Here is a 24,369-nt window from a genome sequence, read left to right on the forward strand (position 1 = left end):
AAAATGGAAACAGTAGCAGGTTATGGTACCTATTAGTGACAGTTTTTAGTCTTCGTCAGTTTCTGCTGCTGTATAGAAACAGCCAACTTGACTGCTATTTAACTGCTGGAATGGGAAAGCCTCAGCTGTTGGTAATATATACTAAATCAACAAAGACCTAAGCAGCTTACCAAACACTAAGAACAAGTTGATTGTGTAGCCTTATTGGAGTTCACCGATTGGGACTGCGTTGCTCCGGGACAGGAGGAAGGAAGTCAAATGACACCGAGTTGGTTCAAAGAAAGAGTTTATTCTGCTCTCTGGATAGCAGAAGGCACTTGCGTGATCAAGTCCACAGCAAGTTCAAAGAAATGACAGGTTTCATGCAGTTTATATATCCTCCAGGCACCCTCTCACTCCTCCCCTAGGAGCCCAACCACGTTGGCCTACGTACGCAGGTTGACATCACATATGTTCCTGCTCTGGTACTCTCAACCATAAAAGGATCTTCCTTCCTGTACTTCTGACCATAAAAGGATCTTCCTCTTCCTACTCTTATCTGGGACGCAGGTCACCATCTCCGGGAACACGCTTTGGCGTTATTCCCAGACGTGGACGACCCACGTCTTTGTGGTCAGCACATACGCATCATCCCTGCTGTTCTGGAACTTGGCAAGGTCACTCATTGCCGCCACGGACTGATAAGGGAGAGAGCTTTGTTCTTGTTATGGATTTGCTCAATGGCTCAAGTTTATGCATTTTAGCTAAGGAAAAATTGGGATTTTGGTGCAGTTTAAAACTGCCTGCACAGTCAGTTTTTGGGTTTTGGGGAACCCATTCCTTCAATTCAAAATTTATCAAAATAAAAATGAGACATGCATTACATGTTCACCTTTCACTAGGTGAACAGAGTAGTAAATGTGTTCCATCACTCCTATAGATTTAACAGGACATTAAAAACAATAGAATGAGAGGAATATTACATAGGTCTAGATGGCATAACAAAATGACTTTATTTGTACACATGAAAGGGATAGAATTATATTAAACTACAAATAAGGGTTTTTTTAGGTAGGCATATAGGCAACGAAGAGCAGATAACAATTTGGTGAAAAATTTCCTCCAAACTACCAGCAATGATAGTGCTAGGAAACAAAAACAGGTGGTTTTTTAAGGTGGTTTTTTTTGTTAACGTCTTGAGCTATGTGTATCATAGCAAATGTGGGGGTAGGCCGTCTTTGCCGTCTCATTAGGTTTTAAGAGCATTGATATATCTAATAGGGGAAATTTAGATAACCAAAGTGCACTTAGAGAAAATGTATGAGATAAATCCTACTGCTACCATGTGCAGCTATCAAATGCTCTTAGTAGCTGAGCACTCGCAGAATTAGTCATAGAGTCTTCATCTCTGGGTAGCACCAGTTGAACTTTCTGAGGAAGCTGGGTATACACAATTGAGCACCACAATTAGGGAGTTGGGATCCCTTACAATTCAACAATTCTTGATTTACATCCCAAAGCAGCAGTATGTTTCTGCTCTATGAAACCTGAATGCAGTACTTATTCCTGACTCCTGTGTATCTCACAGCAGCCAATTGGAAACTGAGGAAGCCCCGTTGGACGTTCAGCTTCCAAAAGGGGTTTTCAAACCGGAACCGTCCTGTCCGGGTTTGCGACGTTCATGAGTCAAGCTGTTTGACTTCCAAGGTAGCACTGTAACCTAGAGGTTGCTAGAGTGTATATGACAGTAGTTAGGCTATCCCTGTCCAGATAGGGCCACCAGCAGAAGCTGATGAAAGGAGCTGAGCCTCAAGCAGCAGCAAATAATCCAGAAGTACCCTCAAGCTGTGTACCTGCTCCTTTAGAAGGAGTGTAACCCCATAAAGAGCAGGCAACATCCCATCCATCCAGTCTAGGGGACCACCCACCGGCAGTGCTTCAGTCTTCTCTGGATTGAGCTTCATTTTGTTGGCTCTTGTCCAGTCCATTACTGAGGCAAGACAACCACTCAGCATCTCCACTGCCAAGATTTTAAATTGAAATACTTTATTGTCACTTGCACAACTGACGCACCCCCACCAAACCCGAAAGTCAGTTGCCCTGTTGTTATCTTTTCATTCAGCAGCCTAACAGCCCACAGATAGAAGCTGTTCTTTACCTTGTTGGTGCGACTAGTCATGCTTCTATATCTTCTGCCTGAGGGCAGGAGATCAATAAAGTGCTGGCCAGGGTGTGAATCATTACTGAGAATTTTCCTCACTCTCCTGAGGCAATGTTCTTCCGCTATTTCATCCAATGGATTCACAGGACAGCCCATAATATCTTGTGCTGTATACACCACCCTCTGTAGGCATTTCCTATCAGATGATGTCAAACCAGCATACCACACTGATGCAGAATGAAAGGACACTTTCTATTGTTGACCGGTAGAAGGAGGTCATCAGATGTTGATTGATATTGTTCTTCCGTAAGACTCTGAGGAGATGGAGTCTCTGTTGGGCTTTCTTAACCACCTGGGTTGTATTTATTTTCCAAGTAAGGTCTTTAAATAAGTAAATTTAAAGGGAGAAATAAGTAAATTTAAAGGAAGATACTCTCCACACAGCCCTCTCCGATGTACAGCGGGGCTAGTTCTCTCTTCCTCCGAAAGTCCAACACCATCTCCTTTGTCTTGCTGATATTAAGGTGCAAGTTGTTCCCTAGGCACCATGTAGATATTTTTGGACCTCCTCTCTATACACTGATTCGTCTCCACCTGTTACTAAACCCATTACGATGGTGTCATCTGCAAACTTAATAATTGCAGTGGACGGGTCAGATACACAATCGTATACAGGTAGGGACTTAGCACACATCCCTGTGGTGTGCCAGTGCTGATTTTTAAGGAATTAGATGTTACACGTCCAATCCTCACTGTTTGTGTCTGATCTATCAGAAAGTCTTTAATCCAGTAATTTAATTTAGTAGTAGGTCAAACTGTTGAGCTACCAATTCAGCCAAGTATCAGTTGAGCATGCAATCTCATAGTTTAGAAAATCGTCTTCACTTGGCATAGTGCTACATCCTGCAGCCACTGAAAAGCTGCAGGATGCCTCGACGTGACTAAGCTGCGTTTCTATTACAGTACTGTACTGTACATCCTTCAGGACAATATAAAAGGTTATCCCGTTCTTCCTATTTTATCACGTGCTTCTGAAGGAAATTAGGCTGAGAGTCATCGAGGCCCAACATCACTCAAAATTGATGAATTATTAGCATTTGAACTCCCCACCCACCCCGCGTCTGATACGCAATTAACTCGGCGCAAGCACCGTTATATAGAGCTTTATTGCTGAATAAGCATGCTGCGGACTGGACATCTCTGGCTCCCCAACACAGCGACGCGGGCAGCCCAAGCTCGTCGCAAGTTTCTGGGTTTTTGTTTTTTTTTTTAAAGCAACCAAAAAAGAGTGTCTCCGCATTGTTTTGTGGGAGTCAAAAAATAAAAGTTTTGCACATCTATTAGGCTGAAGTGCGCTTTGAAGCATGTCGTCCCAATAAGCACGAGGCTTAGCAATTCATATACATTTTTTTAATTTGCACTTTTGCTCCAGCACGGCCACACACCCAGAAAAACCCATAAACTTTTGCTGCTGTTTCAGAAAGCAGCGATTTAGTTCCGCCCGCCTATCCGGCGTTTCACCTCCGGGTCACGAAGCCCAGGCAGGAAGGCGCCGCCGCCGCCACCACCACACGGCCCTCCCCCCCCCCCCCCCCGCAATCGAGCTCCTCTCCTCACCCGGAAGTTGTTGTTCAGCGCGGAGCGGCCTCCGAGGGGAGGTGAATGGGCGCCTCCGAGAGCGGCTCGAGGGCGCCGCAAGCCGTTGCTCCCCGCGTTCTTCTCTCCGCCGCCAGAGGCGAACTGGCGGGTGGCGGAGGCCAGGCCCTACTAGCTCGGCCTCGCTGCTCGACAGCGGCGTGAGGAAGCCTTACTCCCCCTCCCCCCGGTGCAATATGTTCAAGAGAATGGCTGAGTTCGGGCCTGACTCCGGGGGCAGAGTGAAGGTAGGAGCCGGGAGCCGGGAGGAGGCGGAGGCGGGGCCAGCTGGCGCGCTCGGATTCGAAACCGTTGCGCCTCCCTAACGGTTACTTTTGAGTGACAGGGAGGTTCCGAAGCCCTGTGGGTGCGTCGGAGTGCGGAGCTGAGAGTCGTTGGTGGGCAGAGCGCTCGCTTTGCGTGCAGAAGGTCCTGAGTTCGATTCGGTGGTTGTTGTTTAATCATTTAGTCATGTCCGACTCTTCGTGACCTGTAGTGTATTCCTTATCCTATGTGACTTCCTTATCCATGGACCAGAGCACGCCATGCACTCCTGTCTTCCACTGCCTCCCGCAGTTTGGTCAAACTCATGTTGGTAGCTTCGAGAACACTGTCCAACAATCTCATCCTCTGTCGGCCCCTTCTCCTTGTGCCCTCCATCTTTCCCAACATCAGGGTCTTTTCCAGGGTCTTTGAGGTGGCCAAAGTATTGGAGCCTCAGCTTCAGGACCTGTCCTTCCAGTGAGCACTCAGGGCTGATTTCCTTCAGAATGGATACGTTTGATCTTCTTGCAGTCCATGGGACTCTCAAGAGTCTCCTCCAGCACCATAATTCAAAACCATCAATTCTTTGGCGATCAGCCTTTTATGATCCAGCTCTCACTTCTATACATCACTACTGGGAAAACCATAGCTTTAACTATACGGACCTTTGTTGGGTTTGATTTGGTGCCGCCAGTTAAAAAGATTCCAGGTGTTATGGAGAGAAGCGATAGACAAGAGAAGGCTGCAGAGGACAAGTGGTCCAAGGCAGCGCCGCTTTTCTGTGCTTCAGGGCTTGCCTCTTCTTGTTGCATATTCCCATCCATCCCACTTGCCTGTTACGCTCCACTAGCGTCGTTCAAATAACATTAGAAGTGGCTGCTTTTGGAGATGGATTCTGGATTTCTTTGCCTCGGTCTGTGTGTATGTCCCCCATTAAATAATGGCTTCTTAGGGGAAAATTTATAACGTACCTTAAAGACCATTGCCAACAATCGTTAGTAGGCTTGGAATATCATTTGTAGTTTAAGGTTAAATTCTGGAAGAGGTAAAGGACTTGAATTGCCATAAAAGATGTGGGAGGAAAGGATTAATCATAGGACCCACAAAGGGGAGGATGAAAGTCCAGGAGATTCCTTGGAATCTTGTTTTTTATTATTTATATATTATATATTTTTGTAAAATTCTAATTTGAAACACACACATATATGAGAGAGAGTGGCTTTTAGACACTGCAGGTAAGGAGTCCTCAAAACCGTTTCAAACCTTTCTTTCTTTCTTTCTTTCTTTCTTTCTTTCCCTCCCTCCCTTCCAGAGACCTAGAATCTTAATATTTATAGATATGCAGGTTTCATCAATGAGGACCAATTGATCAAACTGGTGTAAATATGCACATGAGTTAAAAACAAATTTATTTGAACAACATTTTTAGGCACCTCATGCACATACTGCATTGTTTGTAAGGGGCTTTTTAAATTTTTGAATATTGGTACTCTGCCTACTATCCAACGTTCTTGAGGCAGCTTACAGCATATTCTTAAAATATACTAAAGTAGACACTGATGTGATGGTTACAAAAGTGTGTATCTTAAGTTCTTATTTCTCTTAATGCTTAGTTCTCTTAATGTTCCAATAGGTACCACTGCAGCTCCTGGCCTAGAATGGATTACGGAAGCAAACAGTTGTTGGTCCCTCACAGGCCAGGGCTTCCTGGCTAGTTTCTTCAGCTGCCTCACAAATTCAGTCTCCACTGAGTCATAGAATTGTAGATTTGGAAGGGACCCCAAGGGTCATCTAGTCGAACCCCCTGCAATGCAGGAATTGCTGTAAATATGTTAGAATCATAGAATCATAGAGTTGGAAGAGACCACAAGGGCCATCGAGTCCAACCCCCTGCCAAGCAGGAAACACCATCAGAGCACTCCTGACATATGGTTGTCAAGCCTCTGCTTAAAGACCTCCAAAGAAGGAGACTCCACCACACTCCTTGGCAGCAAATTCCACTGTCGAACAGCTCTTACTGTCAGGAAGTTCTTCCTAATGTTTAGGTGGAATCTTCTTTCTTGTAGTTTGGATCCATTGCTCCGTGTCCGCTTCTCTGGAGCAGCAGAAAACAACCTTTCTCCCTCCTCTATGTGACATCCCTTCATATATTTGAACATGGCTATCATATCACCCCTTAACCTCCTCTTCTCCAGGCTAAACATGCCCAGCTCCCTTAGCCGTTCCTCATAAGGCATCGTTTCCAGGCCTTTGACCATTTTGGTTGCCCTCCTCTGGACACGTTCCAGTTTGTCAGTGTCCTTCTTGAACTGTGGTGCCCAGAACTGGACACAGTACTCCAGGTGAGGTCTGACCAGAGCAGAATACAGTGGCACTATAACTTCCCTTGATCTAGATGCTATACTCCTATTGATGCAGCCCAGAATTGCATTGGCTTTTTTAGCTGCCGCGTCACACTGTTGGCTCATGTCAGGTTTGTGGTCAACCAAGACTCCTAGATCCTTTTCACATGTACTGCTCTCAAGCCAGGTGTCACCCATCTTGTATTTGTGCCTCTCATTTTTTTTGCCCAAGTGCAATACTTTACATTTCTCCCTGTTAAAATTCATATTGTTTGTTTTGGCCCAGTTCTCTAATCTGTCAAGGTCGTTTTGAAGTGTGATCCTGTCCTCTGGGGTGTTAGCCACCCCTCCCAGTTTGGTGTCATCTGCAAATTTGATCAGGATGCCCTTGAGTCCATCATCCAAGTCGTTGATAAAGATGTTGAATAAGACCGGGCCCAAGACAGAACCCCGTGGCACCCCACTAGTCACTCTTCTCCAGGATGAAGAGGAACCATTGATGAGCACCCTTTGGGTCCGGTCAGTCAGCCAGTTACAAATCCACTGAGTGGTAGCATAGTCAAGACCGCATTTTACCAGCTTCTTTACAAGAATATCATGGGGCACCTTGTCAAATGCCTTGCTGAAATCAAGGTACGCTACATCCACTGCGTTCCCTTCATCTACCAGGAAGGAGAAACCTCCTTCCCTGTACTCACATGGTCCAGTTGCCCCTCTTCTGTGGAATCTCTGAGCAATCAAAAATAATCCTGCCCCAACATAGCTGCCTAAATAGCTAGACATGAATTTCTTCATCTTTCTTTTGTGTGTCTCATTAATTGGGTGCAGTTATATAGTCATTCAGAAGGCTGTAAATCAGTTAATTGGCTAAGTGTTTGTAGGATTGGACCACACACATTGTGTTTTGAGTCTTCATCCATAACGCGATTGTTTGTTGGCTTACGTCTATCTTTTCTTTCATCATGATGCTCAAGGCAGTTTCCGTGTGTGTGTTCATGTTCCCAGTCAGACTTCCATCCAGGTGTTGAAGGGAGCCAAAGCCAGATCTCCTTAGCAAAAACATAGTGTATATTTTAGGGGAGGGGAGTAATTTTTTCCCACCACCCAATTGGTTCCTCAACATTATAGTGAATTTTGGAAATTGTATCTATGAAGCAAGTTTTGAAAGTTACTCTAGTTAGAAATTTAAGAGAAAGAAATAGATTTAAACTTAGGCACATTGAATTTGTTGGAACAAAAACCAGTGACATTATTACTGTCACTCTCTGAGTATATATTTTGGTAGATAATGCAGGAAAGATTAGTTTATCTAGAAAGTAAGTTTTCATGTTAAGCAGATTTCTGAAAAACATTGTCATGCCTCTTTTTCTCACTTGAAGGGTGTTACTATTGTGAAACCTATTGTTTATGGAAATGTTGCACGCTATTTTGGGAAGAAACGAGAAGAAGATGGACATACACATCAGTGGACAGTTTATGTTAAGCCTTACAGAAATGAGGTAAACAGAATCATTCTTGGATAACTGTATATAACATATGCGTACACCTGTGTGAATTCTAATTGTTTTCTGTCCAATCCTTATCTCTTGAACACTGCTCATGTTTTAGATATCAAACTAGGGTAACTATGTATGCAGCTTTCAATATAAGGAACTCTACAGTAAAATTTTAAAAAATGTGAATACATAGGAACAAATATAAGGAATACCTTTGGAAAGCTTTCAGTCTAAAGAAATAGGGTATTTGACTGCTGTCTGAATTGTGTGTGGAATGTGCTTAACTTTTCAGTAAATAGACTCATGGTGTGTTTCAGAAAGCATCTTGGGGGAAATCAGATTAGAGGTCACACAAATGTTACAAGAATCAGCAGCTTATATACTGCTAATACTCATAAGTATTTCTGTGGTAAGCGGGATAGAAGAGCACAATGAAACACTGTAAAGTATATTATTGAATGTGTAAGTAACGGTTGGCTATTTGTTCCAGGATATGTCTGCATATGTAAAGAAAATCCAGTTTAAGTTACATGAAAGCTATGGTAATCCATTAAGAGGTATGACTTAAAAAATTTAGTTGATACAACATATGAAATAGTTTTCAAAGAAGAAATGGCTTATGTTACTTTTTTTTCTCTCTCTCTCTCTTAGTTGTAACTAAGCCACCTTACGAAATCACGGAAACAGGCTGGGGTGAATTTGAAATCATCATCAAGATATTTTTTATTGATCCTAATGAAAGACCTGTGAGTATTCATATTAGCATGAATAGCAAAGATCTATTTTTAATACCTGGTTATTCTGAAGAAGCCAAATTCTGTTTCAGTTTGACTAGGGATTAGCAGTACATTGGGAAAGATTCTTTTGTTTTTTTAAAGTTGTTTATAGTGTATGCAGTTTGACCTATGATGAGAGAAATGAGACCTATGGAAATTCTGTATTTTAAGCGACTGTTAAAGGGAAAAGAGCCCAGTGTGTAAAAATTAGTGGCACCCCTAATTTGTGTGCTAAGCAGTATCTGTATACTTAATTATACACTTAATTGGTTTGTAAAGAACCCTAGTTTTCTAAATACTGTTGTTTTATCTATCCAATGGCTTATACCAGGCCAGAGTAAGAGCATTAAATGTGGGGAAAATACTTTCAAAGTACTGTTGGGTTTTTAAAAATTGAGTTGAATTATTTAGATGATGATAATAATAATAATAATAATAATAATAATAATAATAATAATAATAATAATTTATTATTTATACCCTGCCCATCTGGCTGGGCTTCCCCAGCCACCCTGGGCGGCTTCCAAAAGAATATTAAAATACTATGATACATCAAACATTAAAAGCTTCCCTAAACAGGGCTGCCTTCAAATGTCTTCTAAAAGTCTGGTAGTTGTTGTTCTCTTTGATATCTAGTGGGAGGGCATTCCACAGGGAGGGCGCCACTACCGAGAAGGCCCTCTGCCTGGTTCCCTGTAACTTGGCTTCTCGCAGTGAGGGAACCGTCAGAAGGCCCTCAGTGCTGGACCTCAGTGTCTGGGTAGAAGCAGTATGGTAAATTCTTACCCTGAATGAATGCTCCTTTTGTGCTGGCCACTATGACCCTGGAATGTAGACAGTTAAAACACTCAATAACAGTTGTACAGGTTATTCTTATTATTTTTGTCTTGCACAGGTAACTCTGTACCACTTGCTGAAGCTGTTTCAGTCTGACACTAATGCAATCCTGGGGAAGAAAACTGTAGTTTCTGAATTTTATGATGAGATGGTAAGAAAATAAATGTATTGTGGGGAAATTATCCATTGTAGCTGATGTATTAAATTTATTAATATTTTTTCATTAGATATTTCAGGATCCTACAGCTATGATGCAACAGCTGCTGACTACATCTCGTCAGTTAACTCTTGGTGCTTATAAGCATGAAACAGAGTGTAAGTGCTAATAGGTGTGAATTTTCTATGAACTTTACTTGAAATTGTGTTTTTGTGAACTGTCTGCTATATCTTTTACATGAAGTATATTTTGAAAGAAATGTGTATTATGATGGATAGTATATAGTGACCAGTTCCCTTAGAAAAAGAAATCTGATTCTTACTGTTGCTATCAGTCCAGATATAGAGCAGTAAATGTGAATGGCTTAGCTCTGTATACTAGGAATTCTGCCCTCAAAGCAGAATTACAGCACTTAAAAAGCACATGGTTTTTTCTACCCACAAAAAGAGTCCTGTTAACAGTATACAAATTCTAGATTCTTTAAATATGAATTATATACAACAGCTGACCTGAATAGTTTTGTAGGAATTCAGAGTGTGGAAAGGACCTCAAAAGAAATCTAGTCCAACCCCTTGCTACATAAGAATGCCACTCTTCAGCATCCCTGATAGGCCACCCAGCCATTGTTTAAAAACCTCTAACGAAGGAGAGTGCCCTATTTTCAAAGGTAGTCCGCTCTATTGGCAAACAGTTCATACTGTCAGGAAGTCTCTCTCTCTCTATTTCTTTAAAACTTTATTCAAAAACCGAAAAAGAATTACAAACATCAAATTCAAAATCCATATTTGTTTTGTAACATGTCTATTACATAGTTGACCAGATTAAAATATACCTAATTGCTATAGACTTCCCTTTGCTATATATAAATGCAACGCAATTAGAAATATTTCTAATATATTTATAATACTGTCAGGAAGTCTCATTGATTCAGGTCCTACGCTCTGGAGCAAATTTTGTCTTGGAAATCAAGCTGGTCAAACACATGCAAAGAAGTTCACACTTGAATGCCCATCTACCCTGTTTTAATCTATTATATTCTAAACAATATACAATGGATCAAGCAGAGTCCATTATGTTTTCTAATTATTCAGCTGTGCTTTGGAATTGTCCTAACTTAGCAAAATGCTGCATATGTCTTTCTTGCTCTCAGTTGCCAATGTAGAAGTAAAAACCAGGGAGAAGCTGGAAGCTGCCAAGAAGAAAACCAGTTTTGAGATTGCTGAACTTAAAGAAAGATTAAAAGCAAGCCGTGAAACGATTAACTGCTTGAAAAATGAAATCAGAAAACTTGAGGATGATGATCAGTCTAAAGACATATAACAAATACCTACATATTAAAGGACTAAAAGTGAAACCTGTTGTTATCATGCAACCAATAATGTATCTTCTAAGATTTTGTAAGGGCAAAATAAGTTCCAGGGATTTTTGGGGGGTGGGAGGAGAGGAAGGGGAAAATTTGGTGTGTTATATTTGACTACTTGAATGTTTAATAATAAAATGTTATTTTCATAGTTTAAATTACAATTGTCTTTCCATCTTTCTTTAAATAGGGTGGTGTAAAATTTAAGTTTTATTTATCAAGTTACCTTTATGGTACACTATAACCCATTCAAGTGTGTTCATATTGTAGTTTACTGAGCTTTATATGAAAACCTTTCACAATATTGCTGTTTAATGAGAGTAACATTTGATTGCTTGATACACTCCATTGACCTGAATATAAGAGGAAAATCGTAGCTTTGTTGATATATAAAGTCTGCCTCTGCTTCCAGACTAGTCAGAATTCTCTGATAAAACTACTGTTGGACAAAGAATAATTACTGGTGGGTTTTACATTGACCAAACTATAAACCAGATTATTATTGATGGGGTATTGGAGGCAATCACAGTGTTTGTTGCTTTGAGTTTCCTGAATAAAAGTACTGTATGGGAAGCATCTTGTATACTTTTTGTTTAGTACTTGAAAATATAATAGGATATGGACAGATAGTTATTTTATCATAAATTATCTGTAAGATTTATCATGCCACCTGACAATATGCAATTTGAACATAATTCCATTTAATCTTTTTGGTGCAGTTCTCATATACATTACTAAATACCTTCCACTTACTTTGATGAAAATTAGCAAATTCCTAATTTTCTGTGCAGTGTAAATAAAAACCCAAAAACATCCCTATGCATGGGTAGGCACTAGAGATAGATCAGTGCATAGGTTAAGGTTTATCAGTGTAACAACAGTGGACACACATCTGCCTGCAGAGGCCATCCCTGGCACCAACAAGGTCCCTTCCCCCTGCTGAAATGAGGATTGAAAGCATATTTTATCCAGTATAATAGGTTGTGGTATATCTGGGGTGCCCAAAAGGAATTCTCTCATTTTCAAATGTGTCCACAGGCCCAAAAAGTTTGGTGTCTCCAGGCATAGGTGGACAAAAGGCATATTTTGAATAAAGCACTTGAGCTGTGTTCTGAGGGTTGCCTGAACATGAAATGTTTCAATGTGGGGTTTTTTTTAATTCACATTTGTATGAATGCAAGTAGACCCCTCCGTGTTGAAAGAGGCACAAAAAAAAGCCTGCAGACCTGTGCTCAAACGGGATTCTCAGGGCTAATGGGCACTGCAGGTAAGACTTGTTCCATCCCCACATTTTAAAGTGTTCAAGTGTCTTCCTAGACATGGCTATAGTGTTTGCTGACAGCTGAGATTCTTGCAAATATTGCTGGACTAGGTGGACCTTGAATCGATCCATCAAAACAAGAGTTTGTGCTTGAGTATGCAATATTTTAAGTCAAACTTCCCTTTCTGCTTTGCGTGCTTTCCCAATTCAGACCACAGCATAACATAAAGTATCTAAAATGAGGAATTAGAGAATTGAGTTGGGTTGTAGTGTCCATAGCATGTTAACTTCCCTGATGCTCTCGTCTACTAAGAATGAAAGTTGGCAAGAGTGCTTGAAGCTCTTTCCTGTAAAACCTACGCCCACAAACTGTGTGGCCACCTGAGAGATTCATAATAATAAAGAATGCATTCCCTGAGAGAGTAGGTGGGCCAGGAAAAGTTTATGACGACGAAAGCTCCAGCTAACTTAAGCCAAATGCTATGGAGTCAGCCATTGCCCCCGGTTCATTAGTCCATTTTACCAAAGCGAAAACTTTTTTAAAAAAATGCGCTGTGCTATAATTGAGGCTGGCCATCCCCATGCTGAAGCTATGCAGGTTCTGAGTCTGGTTAGTACCTGGATGGAAGATTACCGGGAACCACATGTATACCGCCTTGGATTCCTTAACATAAAAGGTGGGGGGTTGTAAAGTACAAAGCATCCTTAAATATATTGGTATGTATCTGGGGTTTCTAGAACTGAATATTTGTTCATACCATCTAATAATAATAATAATAATAATAATAATTATAATAAATTTTATTTATACCCCGCCCTCCCCAGCCAAGACCAGGCTCAGGGCAGCTAACACCAGGTAAAAACAATTGATTAAAATACAACTGAAAAACAAGATTAAGTACAACATTAAAATGCAGCCTCATTTCAGTAGAAACTCAAATCAAAAACTTTTTGGAGATGAAAACAAAAAAATCTTCACCAAGGCCAACTATCCAGAATGGTCCTACGCGGGCCAGAAAAAAAGCCAGGGAAGTCCTCTTTAATCTCTCTTTAATACTATTTAGTTTGGTGTCACTGTATTTACTGGGTTTTCTTAGGGAATGTAGGTTTTTTTTTGGGGGGGGGGTGTTTTTCATACCTACTATTTTCTAATTGGAAAAGATAAATGGCTTTGTTGCCAAAAGGCAAACTTTCAAGTGGGAGAACAGTACTTAAGAAAATCAGTTGTATGAGAACCTATTTATTTAGTGAAGTAGGAGTTTTGAGCCAATCTGGATGATGCCGAATTAGAAGAGTTGAGAAATGAAAAGAAATTCATTCATACAAAGTGCAGATTTGTGATATTTGCCATCAGCTAGGCTCAAAGCTGAAGCTATGCCCCACCCACCACTACTGAATCAGTTTTTAACCGCATTGTTCTACTCTAATAACTTGTGTTTATGCATCAAACGCCTTCATTGGTTTTGATCAACTGTTCCAACATTGTGCAGTAGGTGGCAGCTGTGCTGTTCTGTTTTTAATGGGAACCTTTGGTAAAGGGGCAAAAGTTCTCTCAAGGCCCATAATAAAATGGCTTCTACAATTCAGATGCTTTAGTACCTTAAAAATTTCTTTAAATGATGATATACTGAATTTTGGCCTCTATTTAACGCTGATAAAAGAAAATAAAGAGCTCAAGCAACAAAATTGGGCATTTCAGAGTTCGGTTGTTAAAAAAAAGTTGGCAGAGTTTAAATATTATTGAATGCACAATACGATTTAATCCTGAGGTTTATAACACAGGGCTAACTATCAGTTCTGGGGCAAATTTGCCTCCAAATTTGGCAAGAGTGCCAAAAAGTATATTTAAATAGGCATTGTGTTGGGGTGGGTGAAACCCATTGCCCTAATGGGGGGTTGCCTTCTCCCCAATCATCAGACTGAGCATTGAATGAGTGGAAAGGGAACAATAATCACCTCTCAGCTGATCAGCATAAGTCAGCAGAGGAGATGCTGTGTGCCTTGAGTGCTTGTGTCCTGCCTTCATGCCTGAGATTGTGGGATAGTGACATCCACTTTTGGCCAAACCCAACCAAAGCAGATAATTGACCAATTATCTGGACACAGGAACCACCTACCCACAGTCTCTCTTGCCAGGATTCAAACTCAGTTTGTTGGCCTTCATCCAACTCACCACTGAGTCTAGGCACCAGTCCAGGGCTTACAAGGCATCTTTCTCATTTGGATGTTATGGAGAAACAGAACTGGGTTTTGATGTAAGTAAAAAATAATAATAATGCTCCTTTTCTCTTATGGGGTACGCAGGAGCCCATATAGAGTCCTTTTGTAGGTTCTCTATCAGTAGGAGAAAATAACAGAGACCAACCAGAGAATATTGAGAAGCAAAGCAGCTAGTAAGCCTGATCTTTATTGACTGTTGCAACAGGGTGTTCCCCCACATGCAGCAGAGAGGAGGAGGACCCAGGAAAAAGGTGTGCCAGCCCTTATGTAGAATTTTCAAATTGCCCACCCTCAAACTCTAGACCACCCCCCAGAAACATCATACATACATCACAGAAGGTGTAGCCCAAGACCACCCTCCACAAACATCATACCTACATCACAGAAAAGGTGGTCTACAACAGAAATTTGAATGTTGTTTTTCCTGTCTGCCAGGTTATCTGATAATGCCTTAACTGATTGCCTTTTCTGGTAGTCTGGCCATTCCTTTGAGATGGTAATTACTTAATTCCTGAGACAATGGGAAGGTTTTTTCATTTCTTCCTTCCCTGCAGAGAAACATTTGGTCAGTTTGGGAGTTAAAATGGTTTCAGGACTGTCTTCCTGTGCTGCTTCAGACATGTGGTTTATATATTTATGTATGTTTTTGCTTGGTACATTTATGAACATTTATTATATATATAAGACCTTAAAATTATTATAACAGTTTCATCAGCGTACTAATGGCACCTCACCCCAAATCTCCTAATGAATGCTCCCAACGGCTTTATATAGATGTTAAACAGCACTGGGGACAAGATGGTACCCTGTGGCACAACTGCCAGGGGACCAAAAAGCAATGAATGCTATTCTCTGAAACTGACCCTGGAGATAGAATCAAATCGCTAGGGAAAACACAAAAATATTCCCCATTATCTTTAAAAGCAAATTAATACCTGGACTTGTTTTGATTAACTTTCGCAAAACAAATTAAGGTATAAAAGTCTATAATAGAAAGAAAAGTAGGAAAAAATGAAATGAGAAGGAAACAGTTTATTAAATATTAAAGTAGACCTGCGCTGAGGGCGAAGGAAGTCAGTTAGAAGAAAACAAGAAGTGAAATATGGTTATATGTTTATTATTTGTTTAGTATTTGTATCTGTATTCGTATTTGCATTTCTTTTTAAATTTATTCTTTTAGTGTTGTGTGTGTTTGTGTTGCAACAATAAAATTTATATATATATAAAAAAGAGAGGATTCAATGCACTGTTCATTTCATTTTCCTACAATGGAAAATAAGAGATGCAAATGTCTCCATTCATTCTTTAAAGATGGAGAAGCAAGGGTCAAACTTAAATATATATATATATAAAATTCTTCATTTAAATCACATGGAGGTTTGCCAGGAAATTAGCTAATTTAGCATTACCAAAACAAAAAGAAGAAAAAATGTTAATACGTGAATAAATTATTTTAATAGGATCTTAATTTCAATTTTAACACAGAGGCAGAGATAGTTGAGAGTTCTGAGATGTGAATTTATGCCTGGATTTGGAATAGCCTTGGGTGGAGGGGGAACTGCGGGTCTGGTGTCCAGGAATTTTATGCAGAATCATCAGGGTGGTGGTTGAAACAAAATAAAATTTTAAAAAATTCCTTCCAGTAGCACCTTAGAGACCAACTAAGTGTTCTTTTAAAAAATCTTTATTGTTATTTTCCAGCAATTCAGGACCTACAGTTTTGCTGCTTGGTTTTAGGACTCCGGTTGCTTCCAATATTTGTATGTTTATAGCTAAATAAAACAAGAATCAGTTTATAAGTCTCTAGTCAAGTGCACTATTCTGTAAAGGAAACAAAACGTAGCACTGCTACCAGACTTTTCACAGGGAATTAGGGAATGCTCAACACTGGAGAAAAGTGTAGGATTTTTGTTTCCTTGGAGGGAAACTGTGAGCTGGTGAGCGAGCCAAGATGAAGCCAATCATGTGATTTTGAAAACCAAGTATCTCAATAGTAAGTTCAGCAGAAAATGGATGCTTCCCAGCAGCAGTTTAATAAGGACCTTAAAAGCAAACCTAAAAGAATATGATAAAGCACTGTGAAGGAAAATCTGGGGGCTGCACACAAGGAGGTGAGAGCTTTGATCTGCTGACAGAACTTCACTACCAGATTTCACAGAGAAAACGTTTGTAGATCTTAACTCTGTAAGGAGGTTATTATAGATTCATTGATATCTCCCAGTTGTATTTTCTGTTCGGTAATACATTGTAATATAAGCTCTTATCATCCTCTGTAAGTGTAAAAATAGTTGCGGAGAAATATATTTTGGCCAAAGAGACATCATGCACCATTGTATACACCGTGTCATCTGAATGGTACATGCAGGGATAAAAGTACAGCATTCTCTCTCATGATAGGAAATATTGCTGCTTCATCATATATCTATTATATAGAATAGTCTCTGTTGGTTTAGTTCCACAGGATTCCTAGATGGCAATCATAAACAAATTTACCATGGAGTAACTACATTTAATCCCGTGGAATTTAGAAGTACAGTGGTACCTCGGGTTAAGTACTTAATTCGTTCTGGAGGTCTGTTCTTAACCTGAAACTGTTCTTAACCTGAAGCACCACTTTAGCTAATGGGGCCTCCTGCTGCCACCGTGCCGCCAGAGCACGATTTCTGTTCTCATCCTGAAGCAAAGTTCTTAACCTGAGGTAATATTTCTGGGTTAGCGGAGTCTGTAACCTGAAACGTATGTAACCTGAAGCATATTGTAACCCAAGGTACCACTGTAACCATACTTAAGATCACATTGCTGGCTAGTTAGCAACTTTCAGATGAGAGGAACATTGTTTAAAAATATGTGGAAATTCTTTCCCAAGGAACCAATTAACCATTATGCTCAGTAAGTGATAGTGTAGTACTTTGCCGGGGACAGGGACGGGACAGCAGCAGAGTAATAATCATCTATGAGTATTTAATTGCTGAGTTGACTTTCCTTGCTGCCTGAATTGAGATTCTTTAGCATTTATCAGAGCTCTGAATGTGGTACCTTTTTATCATATGGCATAAAAGGAATGGCTCTCTTCCCACCTGCCTGAAAGTATTCTAAAGAACATAATAATAATAATAATAATAATAATAATAATAATAATTTTATTCATACCCCGCCTATCTGGCTGGGTTTTGCCAGCCACAATGCTTGTAATAGGAGAAAAATGGTAAATTTCATGCCAGATATGGAAGGTTGCCTGCTTTCACAGCCAGTTATTTGAGTGTATTTTTGCCGTCAGAGAAAAGTGTAATGTGTGGGGTCCAGAAAAGATGCGGAGGGTGCTTATACTACTTTAAATGCAGCCCTGTTTTTCATGCGCAGGAGTGCATCTCTCAGATATACGCCACAAGGGATTGTGGGAAATCATCTGGTGAGGAATGAGGCACTCCTGCAAACTAAAGGAGAACATGGGAAAGAATAAGGAACAATTTATTTAGCAGATATATTCCACAGTGTAAAAACAAGTTATGCTGCTTGACTGCTCTTTAGACTACAGGGCTGGCTACTTTCTAAAACAATATAGGTCACAGGTGAAAATATGTAGTCTATGCAGTCTAATCTCCATCACAAAAGCACCACACAATAGCTGTTCTTTCTTTTAAGAGTGCAAGGAGTGGAATAATAGGGGCATGACAGGTCAAGATTGAGATGCCTTGGGAGAAAGAGAAGCAGATGCAGGCCCCAACCATACAGACAATGATATGTGAGCAATTTAAGGCTGCAATGCAAAGCATACTTAAAAGTACGGACCAGAACATGGCTACAATCAGGATGCAGAACAAAAGACCTAAGAAGGCTACCCTCTTGCAGGATATTTGGTTGTGGCTTTATTTATTTTTAACAAAACTACTAGAAAATTAACTCTTAAGCAAGATAGAAATAAATGATATACAGATTTTTATTTGTTAACAACAGCTAATTCCTGGTTATCCAACACTGTGCAATGAAATAGAATAATGGTCCCAGTTGTACTAAAAAGTATTAAGAATCTTGCGGGTAGACTAAATACATTCCTATCAACAAATTCTGAAGTTAATTGTTTCCTAAATATGTAATTTTGGTAAATAATAAATTCACATGTCTATTTAATTTTAATAATTTTGGCATAACAAAAATTGTGCTAATATAAAAACTCTGAGCAACGTCTATCTGATATGTTGCTTTGTTACGCGTGCGTTCCTGGACTCACACGTGCACAGCCAGCGCTCATGGATGTTTGTATACACACTGCTGAGAGGTTTTAGGATCTTTTGCTGGAGTTAGGATGTGTGCTTGTTATGGATGTGTGCTAACCCTTACCCTCATGCCCACAAGAAGCTCACCCACAAAAGAAAGAAAGCTTGGTTTATTATAGAAAATAGGCGTGACAGCAAAGTTACAGTCTAAGCAGGTAGCAAATTACGATACATACACACCTTAATTAAAGAGTAAAAGATTCCCTAACTATTCTAAAGGCCTTCAGAAGCATGGGCATGACACTTTTGCCATAATAAACCCACACTAGTGGAAGGAGGGGTGAGTATACCTGCCCTTAGAGCGAAGCCTAAGTATGCTGAGTGCTGGGGAGCACTGAGTAAGGGCTGCCCTGTTGGAGCTATAAGAGCCAGCTAGCCTTTGAATCTAGGCTTTTAAATACCTTTTTGCCAAGGCATGCCAGTGGAAAGGGGAGACGGTTGTGAAATAAGTGGTTGGGCAGTGTTATAGAAGCGACCAACATGAATTTGATGAAACTCTGGGAGACAGTGGAAGATGCTCTGGTCCATGGGGTCACAAAGAGTCGGACACGGCTAATTGACTAAACAACAACAACAACAATTTCCATAAGTCCTTTCAGAATAGTGACAAATGGTTAAAACTGGCCATCCTGTCTGCTTAACAAAAGGGTGAAAAACTTTGATAGGGAGCAATTATTTGAACCTAGGCATCTCTGTCTGTGACCTGCCTTCAAATCACCTTCATTGAGGGGATGGATCACTTTGAGGAGTTTGACTATCCTGCACTTGACAACTAAATTAGCATGTGTTGATCCTTAAGTCAGATGTGTGTGAACTCAGGATACTGTATTCCTGAATGCCTTTCAGCGGGTGGATAGAAGCTTGTTTGATGGTATCATGGAGGATATAGTGTCATATTATAGTTATCTCAATCTTATGCCTATGCCATGATCTACAAAGATAAACTGTATTCTAAGTTCAGATTCACTCAGAGCTTGTAACTCAAATCTGATCATATTACTAATGCTATTTCCCAGTAGTTTTTATTCATACACTTTATGAAATAGAGTAGGGAAAAACAATGTGGCAGTTGAAAGCATATAGCTACCAAGACAACATTTAATGAACAAAAGCGTCTAATAGCACAAATTAGCTTTCACATGCCAATTGGTTTGACTTTTCTCAGAAGATTCAGGTTATATAAGCACCAGAGATCTAGCAATATGACAAAATTCAGAGAGTGCCAGAGAATTCCATAACCAGATTGTGGGACATTTCTTCATCTCCAATATTGCTTTGCTGGAATCTTTGAAGGCATAGGACAGATAACATAATACAAAATAATAATTACAGGCACAAACCAGCAGCCATATCCAATGCATGTTTACAAAATGGCACGTCCCACTGAATTCAGGAGACTTTCTTCCATGAATGTGTGCATAAAGTAACAGCTGTAGGAGTCCTATGTGCTCTCGCTTGGGACTAGGCCCCATTAAATTCAGTAGGGCATACTTCGGAATCAACACACAAAGGATCAACTTACACATCTTATAAATATAACTGGGGCAGTTAATAGTGGTGTGCTGGGCCTGGGGGTAGCCCAAGCCACGGGGTCCAGGTCCGGTCATGAATCCAAAGGTTCCACGAGGAGTCAGTCCAACAGGGCCAAGGCAGGACACGAAGCAGGAAACCAGGCAAGGTCAGACACAGGCTCCCAGGCAGGTGCTGGCAAACAGCAATGTTGCTCCCGCAATCTGGAGTGGGATCTGACAGGCTTTTATCTTTGTCCGGGTAAGGGCCGGTCCTGTTCCCCCAGTGACTCACCTCTCTGTCTCGCCTGAAGGCGGGCACTCCTCCTGTGAGTACTCAGGTCTCTGCTTCTCTCAGACCTTAGTCTTCAGCTCAGGAGATGTTGGTGGGGTACTAGACCCAGAGGTCACCTCAGCCTTTCCTGACCCAACAGGTAGTGGAGCAGCTATAAGTGATTGCCCAGCTGAAGGCAACGAGGTAATCCCTGAATCTGGAGCCAGGGCAGGCTCAGGTCCCTGACTCGGCCCAGCTGGTGCTTGTTGCAGGGGAATCTGTGCAGACTGGGGCTCTTCAGAATCAGGCCCCAGACTTGGTTCAGACACTGCCTGAGGCAAAGAATCCGGTGTGGACTGAGATTCCTCTGGTTCTGAGCCCGAGCCCGAGTCCCAGGCCATCACAAGTGGTAAAACTGGAAATAAATTTGGATAGTAATTCAGATGAAATTCAGTATTTGGATAGTAATTCAGATGAAATTCAGTATTAGTTTGAATAATAAGTTAACAATCCATTTTGGTGAAATTCAGTATTAACTGTGATTAGTTTTGCTCACTGTGCACATTGTGCCAGTATGACTATTTTCAAAATTATGTCATTTTGTTTTATTTAAAATAGTTATATCCTGCCTTTCTATCAATGAATCTCCAGGTGATTTACCATACGTGACTTTAAATCAGTCCATCAATAAGCATCAAATATAAAACACAGAGTAACAGATCAACCACAACGGATAAAAATTAAGCCCCAAACTATTATTTGAAAGTCATGGAAAGTGATCAGGGAGCCTCTTTGGGGTGAGCATAGACACTACTATTTCTTCAGAGGAGTAGATGGAATCAGCAGGGCCTCCGTTGCTTGACATAGTGCCTGAACAGGTTCATATGGAAGCAGTAAAGCAGGAACATAGGAGAGCAATGTCACAGCAGCAGCGATAACCATCTGCTGACATGGTATTTACCAATGTTGTATACTTGGGGGGCTGGGGGATTGCTCCGGCTTGGCACATGATCCCTTAGGCTAGGCTCAGGCAGTGACTGACCCAAGGTCACCTAGCAAACTTGATGGCTCATCAGAGATGGGAATCCAGGACTTCCTAGCCAAAGTCCAGCCTGCTTACTGCTCTACCAGTCATTGGCAATTCACTACTATATGACTGCCAGTTGATTCTAATAAAATGGGTACTAGCCAATGGGTATTTATTGATAAAATGGGTATTATCCATGCTCTGTGGTATGATGAACATACACACATACAATATAATACACACCGTATGTACGCATTTGTTCATGATCCAACGTAGTTATCTTTACATTATCTTTGGAGTGTGTAGCTATGGGAACAATGATGATGAGCTCCTACATGTCAAAATTTATCTCTAGGTATGGCAGCAGGAAGCCTTTAAGGTTATTAGCCCCATACCATTTAGGGCAGGTATGTCCAAAGCCTGTTTCAGGGGCCTAATCCGGCCCACTGGTGGGTTTAATCCGGCCCCTGCGGCAGTTTATTTCCTGGGGTAAAATCCTAAAAAAACCCTCAACAACTTCAATTCTAAAAGAAGCTCAGCAACTTTGGTTGGCCCTTTGGTAGCCTCTTCACTTCATCAAATCTGGCCCTCTTTGAAAAAAGTTTGGACACCACTAGGGTGTTAAAGGTAAGACTAGGGTAAACATATTGATAAAGGTAAAGGTAAAGGTACCCCTGCCCGTACGGGCCAGTCTTGACAGACTCTAGGGTTGTGCGCCCATCTCACTCAAAGAGGCCGGGGGCCAGCGCTGTCCGAAGACACTTCTGGGTCACGTGGCCAGCGTGACATCGCTGCTCTGGCGAGCCAGAGCCGCACACGGAAACACAGTTTACCTTCCCGCTAGTAAGCGGTCCCTATTTATCTACTTGCACCCGGGAGTGCTTTCGAACTGCTAGGTTGGCAGGCGCTGGGACCGAACGACGGGAGCGCACCCCACCGCGGGGATTCGAACCGCCGACCTTTCGATCGGCAAGCCCTAGGCACTGAGGCTTTAACCCACAGCGCCACCCGCGTCCCCTAAACATATTGATAATCTGTGTTAAATCAGCAGGGAGGAAATATGATCAGAATACCTCACACCAGCATTTATCTGGCGTTAAGAGTATATTGCAGCATCTCAAAGGTTAACAGATGTTCCTGCACAATCTTATATTGGAAGCAAGCCCCACTGAGTTGGAGGGAATTTTGTCCCTTGGAAGTTTAAGAATTGCAGTCTTATTGGTGGGGTTTTTTTTTCTGCCTAGAACCAATTTCATCAGATGCAAAATAACGTCTATTGCTGTGGCTGAAATTATCTCTTCAGTTTCCAGTGGTTTTTGTTTATTATTCTTGTTGTAGTAAAATCTAAGGTAAAAATGCAGCCTCCCATTTCTTCCTAAGCACTGACCCCCATGCCCTTGGAGAGAAGGGATTCTGCAAAGATCAACCACAGAAACCAGTACACTTGTATGTAAACTGTTTTATCAATTGTGACCCTAGCAGTGCAACCCTATGCATGGCAGCTCAAAAGAAGAAGAAAAAAGAAGAAATCAATGGTGGTAGTAAGTCTTACAGCAAAACCAACTGAGAGCCGTGTGGAACGTAAGAAGACCAACGCATTTATTATGCCATAAACTTACGTGGACTCAAAACCACGATATAACAAAACTCGCTAGCTAGGCTCTTTTAAGGAGCCGCGCAGGACTCTTGACTGAATTCCCTCAGCAAAAAGGGAGAATTGCATAGGAATGCAGCCCGAGCGTATTTATTCAGGAGGCGATTTCGTTGACATGCAAATCAGGGGATAACCGTCGCGCTCACAGTGACCCCCCCCGCCCTGAAAAAAAACGCTCCCCCCTTTCCTGGTGCTGTGATTTCCAGGAGCTTGCAAAACGCCTTCCACCCCCCCCCATCCCCAAAGCAGGCGTTGCATAGCAACGGCGAAAGGTGGCGCCCTCGAAGGCGAGGCCTAGGCGGTCTGTGGGTGGCGGTTGCTGCTGCCGCCGCCAACCTCCTCTCTTCTTCCCCCTTCCCTCTCCCGCTGGGCAGGGCGAGGAGCCCCACACCGAGGGAGACCGGCGCTCTCCCCCCGCCCCTCCTCCGCGCCCCCGCTCGCGCTCTTTCTCCCTTCAGCCCTTCTGTTCCTTTGCTCCGGAAGGAGTTGCCCGCTTGGCCTAGGAAGTTGTCCTGGGCAGAGTCCGGCCCAGAGCGAGGCCTGTGGCTGCCGCTCTCGGGAAACGGCAGCTCTCGGGGTTGGAGACCAGGCAGCGAAGGACTCCTCCGGGCTGCTCCCTTCGGCCACCCGGAGGTGCCTTGGCCTCATGAAGAAGGTAAGCGCCGAAATCTGCCGCGGCGGCGGCGGCAGCTCCCCCCCCCCATTGCCCCGGGCCGGGCGCCTCCATTGCGGGGAGCTCCCTCCGCTTTCTCCGCTCGCTTCCTCGGCCTGGCTTGGCGGGCTGAGGGGGCCGCTTTCTTTTTTCGCCGGCGGGGGGCGGCAGAATGGGAGGGCGGGCTGTGTGTGTGTGTGTGTGTCTTTCCTCCCCCCCCCAAAAAAAAACACCCGCCCATTCCCCCTCAGTGGTTAGGAGGAGAACCCGAGGGAGAGAAGCGGGAAGGCGGCGGCGGTTCTTGCAGACACCGGGACAAGGCTCGGGAGAGGGGGCAGAGGGGTGGGAAGGGCGGCGGGTGCCTGAGGGAGGGAGGGAGTGTGTGTGTGTGAGTGAGGGAAAGTGCTTGGTGTGCAGAACGTGAAGCGCTTCTGGTGGGGTGAGTAAGTGGCGGCGGCGGACTGGTGTAAACAGTCTGCCGCCCTGACTGCG

At 42.1% G+C, this 24,369-nt stretch overlaps 2 protein-coding genes and 1 long non-coding RNA gene across 3 annotated transcripts in view; 2 read left to right on the plus strand and 1 right to left on the minus strand.

Moving 5' to 3' along the window:
* Positions 1-3,758: 3,758 nt before the first annotated feature.
* YEATS4 (YEATS domain containing 4) lies at positions 3,759-11,580 on the plus strand. The gene is made up of 7 exons (XM_083400090.1): positions 3,759-4,023; positions 7,761-7,880; positions 8,368-8,434; positions 8,529-8,623; positions 9,549-9,641; positions 9,718-9,805; positions 10,798-11,580. The coding sequence occupies exons 1-7, from the start codon at positions 3,973-3,975 to the stop codon at positions 10,965-10,967; spliced, it is 684 nt and encodes a 227-aa protein (XP_083256216.1). The 5' UTR covers positions 3,759-3,972; the 3' UTR covers positions 10,968-11,580.
* Positions 11,581-18,341: 6,761 nt separating this feature from the next.
* On the minus strand, positions 18,342-22,743 carry LOC310658314. Its single transcript, XR_014502220.1, has 2 exons — positions 22,645-22,743; positions 18,342-20,959 (listed from the first exon to the last, which is right to left on the minus strand). It is a non-coding gene; the product is annotated as an uncharacterized lncRNA (long non-coding RNA).
* A 732-nt stretch (positions 22,744-23,475) lies between these two features.
* Positions 23,476-24,369, plus strand: part of FRS2 (fibroblast growth factor receptor substrate 2) — a 41,095-nt gene continuing 40,201 nt past the window's right edge. Inside the window, exon 1 of the mRNA XM_083399837.1 lies at positions 23,476-23,880. The gene's annotated coding sequence lies outside the window, so the exon portion shown is untranslated. The remainder of the gene's footprint in view (positions 23,881-24,369) is intronic.

Source organism: Podarcis tiliguerta (assembly GCF_965153285.1).
Source record: "Podarcis tiliguerta genome assembly, chromosome: 10".
Lineage (NCBI taxonomy): Eukaryota > Metazoa > Chordata > Lepidosauria > Squamata > Lacertidae > Podarcis > Podarcis tiliguerta.